At 41.6% G+C, this 16,410-nt stretch overlaps 2 protein-coding genes across 2 annotated transcripts in view; both read left to right on the forward strand.

Annotated features, from left to right (window-relative positions):
- Positions 1-16,410, forward strand: part of LOC142217179 (transmembrane protease serine 9-like) — a 73,988-nt gene that overhangs the window by 5,991 nt on the left and 51,587 nt on the right. Inside the window, exons 2-3 of the mRNA XM_075285369.1 lie at positions 15,381-15,652; positions 16,184-16,353. Of these exons, the coding sequence (XP_075141470.1) occupies positions 15,381-15,652; positions 16,184-16,353 (442 nt within the window). The remainder of the gene's footprint in view (positions 1-15,380; positions 15,653-16,183; positions 16,354-16,410) is intronic.
- LOC142216750 (prostasin-like) lies at positions 54-8,125 on the forward strand. Its single transcript, XM_075284783.1, has 4 exons — positions 54-100; positions 539-810; positions 7,297-7,466; positions 7,832-8,125. Exons 1-4 carry the CDS (start codon positions 54-56, stop codon positions 8,123-8,125), a joined length of 783 nt encoding a protein of 260 aa, XP_075140884.1.

Raw genomic sequence — 16,410 nt, forward strand, 5'->3', positions numbered from 1 at the left:
ACTTTGGAGGGAGTCAAACTCAGCAATGTCCGCGATCAGAGTCCACTCTGATCATGAGCATTAGCTCTGGGTCTTCACTGTACGTTACAGCGGAGACCTGGTACAGTAGCTATGATGGCCGCTCTGCAACAGAGCAGCCACTATCTTTAAAAACTCGGCAACCGCCATAATCGCACGGCAGATGTTGGGAAGGGGTTAAACCCAGTTTACAGTAACTAGGGCTTATTGTTGGAAGAGGGCTTGTATTTCAAGCCTACTACAAAAAACCTGGCAAATCTGGCTAGGGCTTATTTTCAGGGTACGGCTTATTTTTGGAGAAACATGAGTATTACACCGGATTAATAATCTGTAAATCCAGCATCAGTCACTATGATAAATGTGTACAGCGTATCACTGTCTTGTCTAAAGTTATGCTGTCTAATATTACACAAAATAAGCAATTTAGTTCAATGTCTCATCCCAATGCCCCAATGTATATTGTTGTGTTAAGTTACTTTATTTTCTATATGTTTATCTTGTTCTATCATATCATTCCCAGCTCTAGCTCTCCACTTTCCTACACCGTATACCTGGGGACATACCAGTTATCAAAGCCAGATAATCATACCGTCATCTCTGGTGTTAGTCGCATCATCAAACATCCCTGGTTTACAGGTACTGGATCCAAAGGGGACATCGCTCTGATGAAGCTCCCCAGTCCTGTCAACTATACCAAGTACATCATGCCCATCTGCCTGCCATCGGCCTCTGTCACCTTCCCCAGCGGCATGGAATGCTGGGTAACCGGCTGGGGCACAATAAATTCAGGAGGTGAGGGGTGACTTTATGAATTATTATTATTTAAAAAAAGAAACATTTTAAAAATCCAGAATGTTTTATATCTTAGATTCTTAAGTGTAGCCCCCTTTTTTTTTTTCACCGTCTTGACATTCTCTCAATCAGCTTCATGATGAAGTCACCTGGAAAGGTTTTCAATTAATTTCTTACCTTTTTAATGTGTTTCAGCTCATAAATTGCACTGTGTAGGGGTAGGATTGGTACTCAGTTCCATACAGTGTTTAGTACTATCTACCTATTAACATTGCTGTTCCTCATTATGGCAAGAATCACTCAGCTACATTAAGCACAATAACAGTCCAAGATTTGGAGAACAGTTAATCTGGAAAATTTCCAGAATTTTAAAGGTGTCATCAAGCATCAAGTGCAGTCATGAAAACCATCCAAAGCTATGACTAGACTAGCATCAACTCATGAAGACTCCAGAAATGGAGGACCTAGAGTTCCCTCTGCAGCAGAGAAGAAGTTCACTAGTGACCATCCTCAGAAACCACAAATTACCAGCACCTAAGATTACAGAACAGGTAAATGATTCAAAAACATTAAGAATCAGACCCAACTCAACATCAATTGTTCAGAAGAGACTGGTCAGAAGAGACAGCAAAGAATCTACTGCTGTGGAAGAGAGTTGTTTGGGTCAGGAAACACATTAGACCACAACTGCAAGCCTCTGGACGATCCTACACCTTGAGGTTCGTGGGACTCCAGAAACACCAGTAACTTCAAATACCTGTTTGCTTCTTTGTAATGGTATTTTAGCCGCTGATCTCTTATCATAATTAGAGATGAGCGAACAGTGTTCTATCGAACACATGTTCGATCGGATATCAGGGTGTTCGCCATGTTCGAATCGAATCGAACACCACGTGGTAAAGTGCGCCAAAATTCGATTCCCCTCCCACCTTCCCTGGCGCCTTTTTTGCACCAATAACAGCGCAGGGGAGGTGGGACAGGAACTACGACACTGGGGGCATTGAAAAAAATTGGAAAAAGTCATTGGCTGCCGAAATCAGGTGACCTCCATTTTAGACGAATAGTGGATTTCAAATCCGGGTCATATGAGAATGTGAACTTTGTGACTATGAGACAGGGATAGCTGTACAGGCAGGGATAGCTAGGGATAACCTTTATTTAGGGGGGAATGTTATTAAAAATAACTTTTTGGGGCTCTATCGGGTGTTTAATTGTGATTTTTGTGAGATAAACTTTTTCCCATAGGGATGCATTGGCCAGCGCTGATTGGCCGAATTCCGTACTCTGGCCAATCAGTGCTGGCCAATGCATTCTATTAGCTTGATGAAGCAGAGTGTGCACAAGGGTTCAAGCGCACCCTCGGCTCTGATGTAGCAGAGCCGAGGCTGCACAAGGGTTCAAGCGCACCCTCGGCTCTGATGTAGGAGAGCCGAGGGTGCACTTGAACCCTTGTGCACCCTCAGCTCTGCTACATCAGAGCCGAGGGTGCGCTTGAACCCTTGTGCACACTCTGCTTCATCAAGCTAATAGAATGCATTGGCCAGCGCTGATTGGCCAATGTATTCTATTAGCCTGATGAAGTAGAGCTGAATGTGTGTGCTAAGCACACACATTCAGCTCTACTTCATCGGGCTAATAGAATGCATTGGCCAGCGCTGATTGGCCAGAGTACGGAACTCGACCAATCAGCGCTGGCTCTGCTGGAGGAGGCGGAGTCTAAGATCGCTCCACACCAGTCTCCATTCAGGTCCGACCTTAGACTCCGCCTCCTCCGGCAGAGCCAGCGCTGATTGGCCGAAGGCTGGCCAATGCATTCCTATGCGAATGCAGAGACTTAGCAGTGCTGAGTCAGTTTTGCTCAACTACACATCTGATGCACACTCGGCACTGCTACATCAGATGTAGCAATCTGATGTAGCAGAGCCGAGGGTGCACTAGAACCCCTGTGCAAACTCAGTTCACGCTAATAGAATGCATTGGCCAGCGCTGATTGGCCAATGCATTCTATTAGCCCGATGAAGTAGAGCTGAATGTGTGTGCTAAGCACACACATTCAGCACTGCTTCATCAAGCCAATACAATGCATTAGCCAGTGCTGATTGGCCAGAGTACGGAATTCGGCCAATCAGCGCTGGCTCTGCTGGAGGAGGCGGAGTCTAAGGTCGGACCTGAATGGAGACTGGTGTGGAGCGATCTTAGACTCCGCCTCCTCCAGCAGAGCCAGCGCTGATTGGTCGAGTTCCGTACTCTGGCCAATCAGCGCTGGCCAATGCATTCTATTAGCCCGATGAAGTAGAGCTGAATGTGTGTGCTTAGCACACACATTCAGCTCTACTTCATCAGGCTAATAGAATACATTGGCCAATCAGCGCTGGCCAATGCATTCTATTAGCTTGATGAAGCAGAGTGTGCACAAGGGTTCAAGCGCACCCTCGGCTCTGATGTAGCAGAGCTGAGGGTGCACAAGGGTTCAAGTGCACCCTCGGCTCTCCTACATCAGAGCCGAGGGTGCGCTTGAACCCTTGTGCACACTCTGCTTCATCAAGCTAATAGAATGCATTGGCCAGCACTGATTGGCCAGAGTACGGAATTCGGCCAATCAGCGCTGGCCAATGCATTCTATTAGCCCGATGAAGTAGAGCTGAATGTGTGTGCTAAGCACACACATTCAGCACTGCTTCATCACGCCAATACAATGCATTAGCCAGTGCTGATTGGCCAGAGTACGGAATTCGGCCAATCAGCGCTGGCTCTGCTGGAGGAGGCGGAGTCTAAGATCGCTCCACACCAGTCTCCATTCAGGTCCGACCTTAGACTCCGCCTCCTCCAGCAGAGCCAGCGCTGATTGGTCGAGTTCCGTACTCTGGCCAATCAGCGCTGGCCAATGCATTCTATTAGCCCGATGAAGTAGAGCTGAATGTGTGTGCTTAGCACACACATTCAGCTCTACTTCATCGGGCTAATAGAATGCATTGGCCAGCGCTGATTGGCCGAATTCCGTACTCTGGCCAATCAGCACTGGCTAATGCATTGTATTGGCTTGATGAAGCAGTGCTGAATGTGTGTGCTTAGCACACACATTCAGCTCTACTTCATCGGGCTAATAGAATGCATTGGCCAATCAGCGCTGGCCAATGCATTCTATTAGCGTGAACTGAGTTTGCACAGGGGTTCTAGTGCACCCTCGGCTCTGCTACATCAGATTGCTACATCTGATGTAGCAGTGCCGAGTGTGCATCAGATGTGTAGTTGAGCAAAACTGACTCAGCACTGCTAAGTCTGCATTCGCATAGGAATGCATTGGCCAGCCTTCGGCCAATCAGCGCTGGCTCTGCCGGAGGAGGCGGAGTCTAAGGTCGGACCTGAATGGAGACTGGTGTGGAGCGACCTTAGACTCCGCCTCCTCCAGCAGAGCCAGCGCTGATTGGCCGAATTCCGTACTCTGGCCAATCAGCACTGGCTAATGCATTGTATTGGCTTGATGAAGCAGTGCTGAATGTGTGTGCTTAGCACACACATTCAGCTCTACTTCATCGGGCTAATAGAATGCATTGGCCAGCGCTGATTGGCCGAATTCCGTACTCTGGCCAATCAGCACTGGCTAATGCATTGTATTGGCTTGATGAAGCAGTGCTGAATGTGTGTGCTTAGCACACACATTCAGCTCTACTTCATCGGGCTAATAGAATGCATTGGCCAATCAGCGCTGGCCAATGCATTCTATTAGCGTGAACTGAGTTTGCACAGGGGTTCTAGTGCACCCTCGGCTCTGCTACATCAGATTGCTACATCTGATGTAGCAGTGCCGAGTGTGCATCAGATGTGTAGTTGAGCAAAACTGACTCAGCACTGCTAAGTCTGCATTCGCATAGGAATGCATTGGCCAGCCTTCGGCCAATCAGCGCTGGCTCTGCCGGAGGAGGCGGAGTCTAAGGTCGGACCTGAATGGAGACTGGTGTGGAGCTATCTTAGACTCCGCCTCCTCCAGCAGAGCCAGCGCTGATTGGTCGAGTTCCGTACTCTGGCCAATCAGCACTGGCCAATGCATTTCTATGGGGAAAAGTTAGCTTGCGAAAATCGCAAACTGACAGGGATTTCCATGAAATAAAGTGACTTTTATGCCCCCAGACATGCTTCCCCTGCTGTCCCAGTGTCATTCCAGGGTGTTGGTATCATTTCCTGGGGTGTCATAGTGGACTTGGTGACCCTCCAGACACGAATTTGGGTTTCCCCCTTAACGAGTTTATGTTCCCCATAGACTATAATGGGGTTCGAAACCCATTCGAACACTCGAACAGTGAGCGGCTGTTCGAATCGAATTTCGAACCTCGAACATTTTAGTGTTCGCTCATCTCTAATCATAATAATGAATTTGTCTAAAAGAAACCTTCCTCATTATGCCTTTATCTGCACGAACCCATCTGTGCTCTGAATAAGCCACAAACCTCTTCATAGTATGATGATCACACTTACGATTTTGTAAAATATCTTATGTGTTCATACCTTGTCCAAGGTTTTGCAGTATTTGACAGCATTTTTCAGCAGAGATCCTTTTTATTTCCCATTCTGTTTGAAACCTGTGACCTCCGACCTGTGACACGTAAACCAGATTTGCATAATGATTTGGAACGCAGTGTATATACATGGTCTTATCTGGAGTACAGAAGAGAAACATATCATCATATTCATCTTATGAGAAATTCTTGAGTTACATACAGTTAGGGCCAGAAATATTTGGACAGTGACACAAGTTTTGTTATTTTAGCTGTTTACTAAAACATGTTCAGAAATACAATTATATATATAATATGGGCTGAAAGTGCACACTCCCAGCTGCAATATGAGAGTTTCCACATCCAAATCGGAGAAAGGGTTTAGGAATCATAGCTCTGTAATGCATAGCCTCCTCTTTTTCAAGGGACCAAAAGTAATTGGACAATGGACTCTAAGGGCTGCAATTAACACTGAAGGCGTCTCCCTCGTAAACCTGTAATCAATGAAGTAGTTAAAAGGTCTGGGGTTGATTCCAGGTGTGTGGTTTTGCATTTGGAAGCTGTTGCTGTGACCAGACAACATGCGGTAAAAGGAACTCTCAATTGAGGTGTTGCAGAACATCCTGAGGCTGAAAAACAAGAAAAAATCCATCAGAGAGATAGCAGACATGCTTGGAGTAGCAAAATCAACAGTCGGCTACATTCTAAGAAAAAAGGAATTGACTGGTGAGCTTGGGAACTCAAAAAGGCCTGGGCGTCCACGGATGACAACAGTGGTGGATGATCGCCGCATACTTTCTTTGGTCAAGAAGAACCCATTCACAACATCAACTGAAGTCCAGAACACTCTCAGTGAAGTAGGTGTATCTGTCTCTAAGTCAACAGTAAAGAGAAGACTCCATGAAAGTAAATACAAAGGGTTCACATCTAGATGCAAACCATTCATCAATTCCAAAAATAGACAGGCCAGAGTTAAATTTGCTGAAAAACACCTCAAGAAGCCAGCTCAGTTCTGGAAAAGTATTCTATGGACAGATGAGACAAAGATCAACCTGTACCAGAATGATGGGAAGAAAAAAGTTTGGAGAAGAAAGGGAACGGCACATGATCCAAGGCACACCACATCCTCTGTAAAACATGGTGGAGGCAACGTGATGGCATGGGCATGCATGGCTTTCAATGGCACTGGGTCACTTGTGTTTATTGATGACATAACAGCAGACAAGAGTAGCCGGATGAATTCTGAAGTGTACCGGGATATACTTTCAGCCCAGATTCAGCCAAATGCTGCCAAGTTGATCGGATGGCGCTTCATAGTACAGATGGACAATGACCCCAAGCATACAGCCAAAGCTACCCAGGAGTTCATGAGTGCAAAAAAGTGGAACATTCTGCAATGGCCGAGTCAATCACCAGATCTTAACCCAATTGAGCATGCATTTCACTTGCTCAAATCCAGACTTAAGGCGGAAAGACCCACAAACAAGCAAGACCTGAAGGTTGCGGCTGTAAAGGCCTGGCAAAGCATTAAGAAGGAGGAAACCCAGCGTTTGGTGATGTCCATGGGTTCCAGACTTAAGGCAGTGATTGCCTCCAAAGGATTCGCAACAAAATATTGAAAATAAAAATATTTTGTTTGGGTTATGTTTATTTGTCCAATTACTTTTGAGCTCCGTGTTTGTAAAGAAATGTCTACAATTCCTACATTTTCTATCAGATATTTTTGTTCAGCCCTTCAAATTAAACGTTACAATCTGCACTTGAATTCTGTTGTAGAGGTTTCATTTCAAAACCAATGTGGTGGCATGCAGAGCTCAACTCGCGAAAACTGTGTCACTGTCCAAATATTTCTCGCCCTAACTGTACGTTAACTTCTTGTGGGACCAGATACCTGGTTTTGATATGTTGACTGAACTCCCATTACATCATTTCAAGCTGTTTCTGGATTTCAATATAATGAATTAGATCCTTGAATACCTTCTTTTTTTTCTAGTCAATTTACAAGACCCACAAACTCTCCAGAAGGCGATGACTCCAATCATTGACCGAGCAACATGTGATGACTACTACCATGTGGGCACCACCACCAGCAGTAGCATTACCATCATCCTGGAAGACATGATATGTGCTGGTTACACAAATGGACTCAAGGACTCCTGCCAGGTAAAAGTACAGACATTTCTAGTGTGTGATGATGAATAAGACTGATGCTTTCTATAGGAATTTTTTGTAGGTTCCCCTGTTATGTGTAACAGGAACAAGGAACAATAGGAGATAAAACAATGTGCATCTGAAGACTATATCCATATATCACCAGTGCTCTACTGGGATCTAGGATATTCATATAGCAAATTGTTATGTGTTAGTCCTTTCTATTGCAGCAAACAAAGGAACATTTTTGGCCAGAACAAAAGAAAAATTAATATTTGTACATAGAAAATCCCCAGTAATTGACAACAATCATATCATGAAACTCACGTCATGTTGAGATTAAAATTGGTCACCAATGTTGTCTTTTCTTCACTCAGGGAGACTCTGGAGGACCTCTCACGTGTAAAGTAAATGGTGCATGGTACCAGGCTGGCATTGTCAGTTGGGGTGATGACTGTGCTCTTCCATACCGCCCCGGAGTCTACACACTCACTACGGCCTACCAAGGGTGGATACAAGGCTACGTCCCAGATCTTCAATTTACTAACCTGGAAAATTTAGTTACACCAACTAAAGCTCCCAATAGAAGCTCCCAGATGTTGGGTCAAGAAGTGATGACTGATTCTTCTGACCTTGAATTTTATGGTTTTTCATCTCATTTAAGTTTCTGAATAGCTCCACTTTGAATTAAATGTAATATTAAAGACACTTTTGCTAAGAAAATGGACAACTATTTCCATGATGTTCTTCTTCCGCTCTCCTGTAAATAGAGCTCCAGTGCGTTTACGTGACCAGCACTCCATTCACTTCTATGGAGCTGAAGACATTACAAATAGAGATGAGCGAACAGTAAAATGTTCGAGGTTCGATATTCGTTTCGAGTAGCCCCTCAATATTCGACTACTTGAATCGAATATCGAACCCTATTATCGTCTACGGGGGGGAAAATGTTCGTTTCAGGGGTAGGCAACGTTCGATCAAATTATACTTACCAAGTCCGCGAGTGAGGGTCGGGATGGATCCTCCAAGAAGTCTTCTCCTTGCAGCATCCCCACGGCGTCTTCCGGCTCTTCATTCACTCTGCCAGGCATCGGGCCTGGGCAGAGCCGACTGCGCATGCCCGCACTACAAGCGGACATGCGCAGTCGGCTCTGCCCAAGCCCGATGCCTGGCAGAGTGAATTCAGAGCCAGAAGACGCCACAGGGAAGCTGCACGGAGAAGACTTCTAAAGGTAGGAGAAGAACCAGCGTTGCTTGGCCGACTGTATAGCATTCGGCCAATCAATGCTGGTTCCGCATCGAACTTTTACATTCGAACAGCGAGTAGTACTCGATCGAGTACGAGTATTTCGAATACCGTAATATTAGATCGAATACCTACTCGATCGAGTACTACTCGCTCATCTCTAATTACAAGCCTGGCAGTCCCATAGCAATGAATGGAGTACAGGTCATGCAAAATTCACAGGGGGAAACGGTTATCGGGCCCGTACCAATCAAACACTGTGGATAGGGGATAAGCGATCATAACAGCACAACCACTTTAGAGGAACAAGAGAGAAATGATACTATAAATAATCCCATACAGTGATTTGTTGCAGATTTGTAAAAAGACTGTGAGTTCTGTGTGCACAATCTGCAGTGTATTCCTATGACATACATCATAGAGATGGAAATAAAAAACAAAACAAAACAGAAAGCAGGGGAGACAAATTGAGGCCGCACTTTATTGTTTGACACAGTTTCAACCAATTAATAGATAACTGATAAACAGTTTCAGCCATCAGATTCAATTAAAATAGTCTACACCTGTAAATAAAATGTCCGCCATTCATTAATGGCTGTCGATTTTCATATATCAAGGGGACAATAATTGAATTTTTCACCCTTCGTCATCTGTCCAGATCTATCACGTTTCATGTTCTTTGGTATTCAGTAAAGTCAGATGCTTCAGATACCTTCACGTTATTTGCCATCTTCTGGTAAGCAGTTGCTGAAGGGGAAACAGCGGTTATAAAAATAATATCTTTAACATGCGGAATTATCAGGGAGTGGTTTACGTGTAAAGAATATAGGCCTCATGAGGTCAAGATGTCCCCAAGGAGTGTTAGTTCTTTCTGTGTTACCTGTCATATTTACCATGGAATTTAGTGTTTAATTTTAGTATAACATAAAAATCTGACATCTTTACCAACTTTGACAAATGGGAAGGACAAAAACAGAAACAGATTTACATATTAAATATAAACATGGGGATGAATTTTATATTAATCAATGCGTGATCCAAAGAAATTACTCCATTTTCTACAATAATACAACAGCTAACCTTGCAGCAGAGGTAGAGAATCATAGGAGTAGGAGAAGCAGAACAAAATTTAGTCAACTACAGGCCGATTACTGATAGAAATCATAGCTAGGAATGACTGAGAATTTTTGTGTTGTACAAGCCAGACTGCTGCAGTAATGCCATGATTAAGGGGACCACGTCCCTGAAACACGTAGGATAACGGAATCGTTCCTATATTTCAAGGAATTTTATCTACTCTTCTTGATTTTTTAACTTTTGTCAAGTTGTGACATGGAATAAAAGCTAGCCCCTTCAAGACCGAGCCTAAAAGTACCTTCATAACCAGGCCTCATTTTTCATATCTGACATTTGTCACTTTATGCGGTAATACCTTTGAGATGATTTAACTTACATACTGTATATACACGAGTATAAGCCGACCCGAATATAAGCCGAGGCCCCTAATTTTACCACAAAAAACTGGGAAAACTTATTGACTCAAGTATAAGCCGAGGGGGGGAAATGCAGCACCTACTGGAAAATTTCAAAAATTTAAATGGTCGGAGTTTTTGGGTGCAGTAGGTGCTGGGGAAGGGGAGGGGATGTTTTGGTTGTCTGTCTGCCCCTTCCCTGAGCTTGAGGACTGTTTTTTCTTCCCCCACTTGTAATTCAGCCTTGCTGAATATAGGGTATCTGCAGTGCTCCTATTAATGCCTTTCCGACAGAAGAGGAGCACCGCAGATACCCTATATTCAGTAGACTGGGCACTTTCAGACACATAGATTCCCCCCCCCCCCCCCTAAAAAAAAAAAGTTCTTTTTTTGCTGACTCGAGTATAAGCCGAGGGGGGCCTTTTCAGCACAAAAACTGTGCTGAAAAATTCAGCTTATAGCTCGAGTATATACAGTAAGTGATTTTGAGACTGTTTTCTCGTGACATATTGTTCTTCATGTGAGTGTTAGATATTGATCAATATTTCTATATTTATTAATAAAAAAAAATAGGAAATTTGATGGGAATTTAGAAAAAATTGCAATTTTCAAAACATGAAATGCTCTGCTTTTCAAACAGTCAGTCATATCACACAAATACATTAATAACTATTATCTACCATATCTCTGCTTCATGTTGGCATCATCTGTTAATTGTCCTTTAATGTATTTTAGACATTATAAAGCTTACAAGTTTAACAGCGATTTTCCAGATTTATAAGAAAATTTCCCAAACTAATTTTTTAGGGACTACTTCAGTTCTTCCGGAGATTATAAAGGCCTATATATTAGAAACTCCCCCAAGTCACTCCATTTTCAAAACCACACCCCTAAAATAATTTAAAACAGCATTTGGGAAGTTTGTTAACCCTTTAAGCATTTCACAGAATTTTAAACAATATGGAGGTGAAATTTAGACATTTCATTTTTTTTCAACACGTTCATTTAGGCCTAAAATTAACACATACACAAAGGGTTAAAGGATAAATTGCATCTCACAGTTTGCTATGCAATTTCTCCCGAGCACAGAAATACCCCACATGTGGGTGTAAACTGATCTTTGGGGACACGGCAGTGAATGGAAGGGAAGGAGCGACACTGGGTGTTAGAAAAGCAGATTTTGCTGGAATAGTTTTTGGGCACCATTTTGGAAACTACACCCTTCACAGAATTTATCAAGAGGTATAGCGATCATTTTGACACAAAAACCTTTTCACAAATTTTATTAACATTGGAATTTGTAAATGAAAAATTAATAGAATGTAATTTTTTACCAAATTTTTATTTTCACAAGGGGTTAAAGGAGAAAAAGCCCCCACAGTTTGATATACAATTGCTCATGAACACGGCAATATCCCATATGTGGTTGTAATCTGCTGGATGGGGACATGGTGGGGCTCAGAATGGAAAGAGCGCTATTTGGCTTTTGGAGGGCAAATTTTGCTGGAATAGTTTTCGGGTGCCATGTTTCATTTGAAGATCCCCTAAAGAACCAATACAATAGAAACCCCTCAAAAGTGACCCCGCTTTAGAAACTACACCCTTCAAGGAATTTATGAAGGGGTATTTGATTTTGAGCCTAAGAATGCTTTCTGAAAAATAATGTACAAAGCGAAAATTTTAATTTTGAAAGAAATAGGCCATTTCAGAGCCCAATATGTTGCACCCATTTTGTGTCATCAGCAACATGCACTCATAACATTATTTAGTGGGCTTTCTCGGGTAGAAAGAAGTTATATATGTGGGTGTAAACTGCTGCTTGGGCACACAACAGGGCTCAGAAGTGAAGGAGCACTGCGCTTTTTAGCTTTTGGTGTACAGATTTGAAGGGATTTCCTGGGCACCATGTTGTTTTTGCAGAGCCCTGGAGGTGCCAATAAATTGAAATTCCCCAAGAAGTAACGCCATTTTGTAGGGGCAATGTAACATTGCATCCAAAAAGCAACAATCTAAATCGGGCCATAGGATGGTAAGGATTTAATATATGTAACATCCAGAATTAGGACCACAGCGGGTAGAGAACATGAATTAGACGTGTCCTGCAGGTGACGTAATAGATAAATTCCAAAAATTGTTAAGTATTCTTTTAACTAGAGCAAAAATTCATTTTCTACGCTTCATTGTTTCTTAATACGCTGAGCAAGGCATAAAGGCTCAGTACGTGTGGTACATACCCCATTGGTGCCCCTCCCCCATCTTTGCCTAAGGTTAGTAAAGTGTCATAAAAAATGTATTCTTATGACATATTTTTGTATTAATATGAGTAAAAAAAACCAAACTTGTCTTTCTGGATTAGTGTGCACTGTATTTTAGGGAGTCTCTTTGCTGAACACGGAGGAGTGGTCATAAATATTTATCTATACCTATGGGTCGTCAGTGAGGCTCTCCCTCTACACCAAGGCCATGAGATCCCTACCGTGGAGCAAACACAAGGCAATGCTTCTAGCAATATGGATAATGTTCTTCATTGGTAATATATTTTTTTAATATGTAATATAAACATTTTAGACAATGTATTTAGTATCTGGACATTTACTGTATATAAGGAGAGATACAGGAATAATGAGGCCATGACACTTAATAAGAATTGTTCCTTCTTTTGGATATTACAGTTCCTCCTTCTTCTTCCATGGACACAACCTCCTCGCCCCGGGTGTGCGGATCGCCAGTAATCTCCAGCAGGATAGTCGGGGGCACAGACGCTGTGGATGGAGAATGGCCCTGGCAGGTCAGCCTGCAGTATCGGGGATCTCATATCTGTGGAGGGACCCTGATCTCCAGCCAGTGGGTGATGTCCGCAGCTGGCTGCTTAACATAGTGAGTATAGAGATTATTATACTATAGAGTGAGAGTCAGACATGATGGGAAAAGCGTAGAAGGAGAATTATCTTGTGTTTTTATCAGTGTTTATGAGGTATCCTTAGCAAAGGTCATCAATATCAGAGCAGTGGGCTAAAGACAACGGATAGGGGGCCAACAATGGCAAGAGCTATACAGCCCAGTCCACTAGTACCATGAAAAAAATTGATGGAAATATAATTTTAATGGAAATAGCAATCTATCTATCTATCTATCTATCTATCTATCTATCTATCTATCTATCTACATCGTATCTATCGTATCTATCGTATCTATCTATCTAATTATCTATCTATCTATCTATCTCATATCTCCTATCTATCTATCTATCTCCTATCTATCTATCTATCTATCTATCTACATCGTATCTATCGTATCTATCTATCTATCTATCTATCTATCTAATTATCTATCTATCTATCTATCTATCTATCTATCTATCTATCTCATATCTCCTATCTATCTATCATCTATCTATCTATCTATCTATCTATCTATCTATCTATCTATCTCATATCTCCTATCTATCTATCTATCTATCTATCTATCTATCTATCTATCTATCTATCTATCTATCTATCATCTATCTATCATATCTATCTATCTATCTATCTATCTATCTATCTATCTATCTATCTATCTATCTATCTATCATATCTATCTAATATCTATCTATCTATCATCTATCTATCATATCTATCTATCTATCTATCTATCTATCTATCTACCTCATATCTATCTATCTATCTATCTATCTATCTATCTATCTATCTATCTATCTCATATCTCCTATCTATCTATCTATCTATCTATCTATCTATCTATCTATCTATCTCATATCTCCTATCTATCTATCTATCTATCTATCTATCTATCTATCTATCTATCTATCTCATATCTATCTATCAATCTATCTATCTATCTATCTATCTATCTATCTATCTATCTACCTATCTCATATCTCCTATCTATCTATCTATCTATCTATCTATCTATCTATCTACCTCATATCTATCAATCAATCAATCAATCTATCTATCTATCTATTTCCTATCTATCTATCTATCTATCTGCCTATCTCATATCTCCTATCTATCTATCTATCTATCTATCTATCTATCTATCTACCTACCTATCTCATATCTCCTATCTATCTATCTATCTATCTATCTATCTACCTCATATCTATCTATCTATCTATCTATCTATCTATCTATCTATCTATCTATCTATCTCATATCTATCAATCTATCTATCTATCTATCTGTCTATCTCATACCTATCTATCTTTCTATTCAAAATTAAGGTCTTCCATGATATCCCCATTGGAATTTGAGTCCTTTTTGTTTTCAAAAAGTTTTTTTTTTCCCTAGATGAAGGAATAACTATACATTGAAATACAAAAAATATCTTACATTGCGATCATAGATATGATGTCCGTAATGATACCTCTGTATAGAGTCTCCACCTTGGTGAAGATATCTGTATGCAATTTTATAAAGTAGTCTGGAGGTGCCACGGCTTCCATCAGTAACACAGAGAGGTCCATGACCTTCATAGGCCACCGACTATTGAATCCCGATGATCATATGACAAGTCAGGCTGTTTCTATTCCATATGTAGTTCGCTATGATGGTTATTTTTATGCATATTTTTGTGTCTTTTTTTATTACATACTTTTTTTATTGCGTTGGCTCTCCATTGAACTAATTTCCTAAAAAACCAACAACTTAATAGTGTCATAAATTTTAGAATAAAATTCACCTAATGCAAACTGTGATTCCCATGCTGTCAGACACGTCCATTGTTTTTGTTGCCTTTGTATGGGAGGTCATTTGCACCTTTATTTCACTTTTTTATTTCAAAACAGAGCATTTCCTAAGTACAGATAGGCAAAGTGAGGAGCCTTGTGTAACAGCCTTCAACAAAAAATACATCTTGTACATATAGCAAAAAAACGTACAAAAAGAAGAGGATTTAGAAGAAAATAGACGCAAAAGGCTTGATAAATGGCCCAATGGGTGCTATAGATCCAACAAAAATTGGACTGGTCCTCGAAAGTTGCAGAACTTGACTCTTTTATGGAAACTGAAATAAAAAAAAAACAATTGCATTGCTTCATCAGTTTGTGTCTGCCCCTATTGGAGACCCCACATGGCATTATTATTGGATTGGGAGTCATTTTGGATACAAGAGACTCCCTTTGAGTAAATCTGCCCCGTTGTACACTTTTGTTTTCTATCAGTTTAGGTCCTATATGATCATTGTATCCTATTATTTTATTCCCAGCTCTAACAATCCATCTGACTACACCGTATACCTGGGAAGATATCAATTATCAGTGATGGATAATCATACCGTCATCTCTAATGTTAGTCGCATCATCGTAAACACAATGTATGCCGGTGTTACAACCAAAGGAGACATCGCTCTGGTGAAGCTCTCCAATCCTGTCAACTACACCAAGTACATCATGCCCATCTGTCTGCCATCGGCCTCCGTCACCTTCCCCTGTGGCATGGAATGCTGGGTAACCGGCTGGGGAAATGTATTCGCAGGAGGTAATAAAATAGAAGTTATATGATTATAAAGATCTAAACTTTAAGGTTTGACAAATATTCGTGTCTGGCACTTGGTCTACTAAGCCCATCATTGACTGGCACATGGCATTAAAGGGGTATCTGGTGAAGGCTATAACAGGAGGTAGATATGGATGAAGGCTGGAATAGGTGACTTCAGAATCCTATATACTAAGGACATAGCACCATAGTCACAAGAACATTTGGGTTGATAATAAGGTATTACTTCATTGCTCCAGTTTTTGATCCTGGGATGGCCCAGTTAGTGAGAAGAGTGAGGCGTTGTGAAGGAACCTTACTACTGATCTAATAAGTCACGATACCATCTCTTCCTTATAAGACACATTAGGGCTTCTTAGAAGACATGATACAGTGATATCCTCCCCTATATGGTTCTATATTATAGAGTATTATTGCTGTTCTGAAGGCCTTGCCTGAGCTCCAATGTCATTATCTTCTTATTAAGGTCTTTGAGTTTTCGTCTTTTCTAATTTGAATCCATTGTCGTACTAGTCGGTTTACCGTACCCCAAGACTCTCCAGAAGGTGATGGCTCCGCTCATTGACAGAGCAACATGTGATGACTACTACCATATGTACTCCACTATCAACAGTAGCACAACTATCATCCAAGATGACATGATATGTTCCGGATACTTAGCTGGAGGTCAGGGCTCCTGCCAGGTAAGTACAAGCATGTCTATGGAGCAGATATATGTGGTGGAAAATGCTGGAGATGAA

The sequence above is a fragment of the Leptodactylus fuscus genome, chromosome 8, assembly GCF_031893055.1.
Source record: "Leptodactylus fuscus isolate aLepFus1 chromosome 8, aLepFus1.hap2, whole genome shotgun sequence".
Classification (NCBI taxonomy): Eukaryota; Metazoa; Chordata; class Amphibia; order Anura; family Leptodactylidae; genus Leptodactylus; species Leptodactylus fuscus.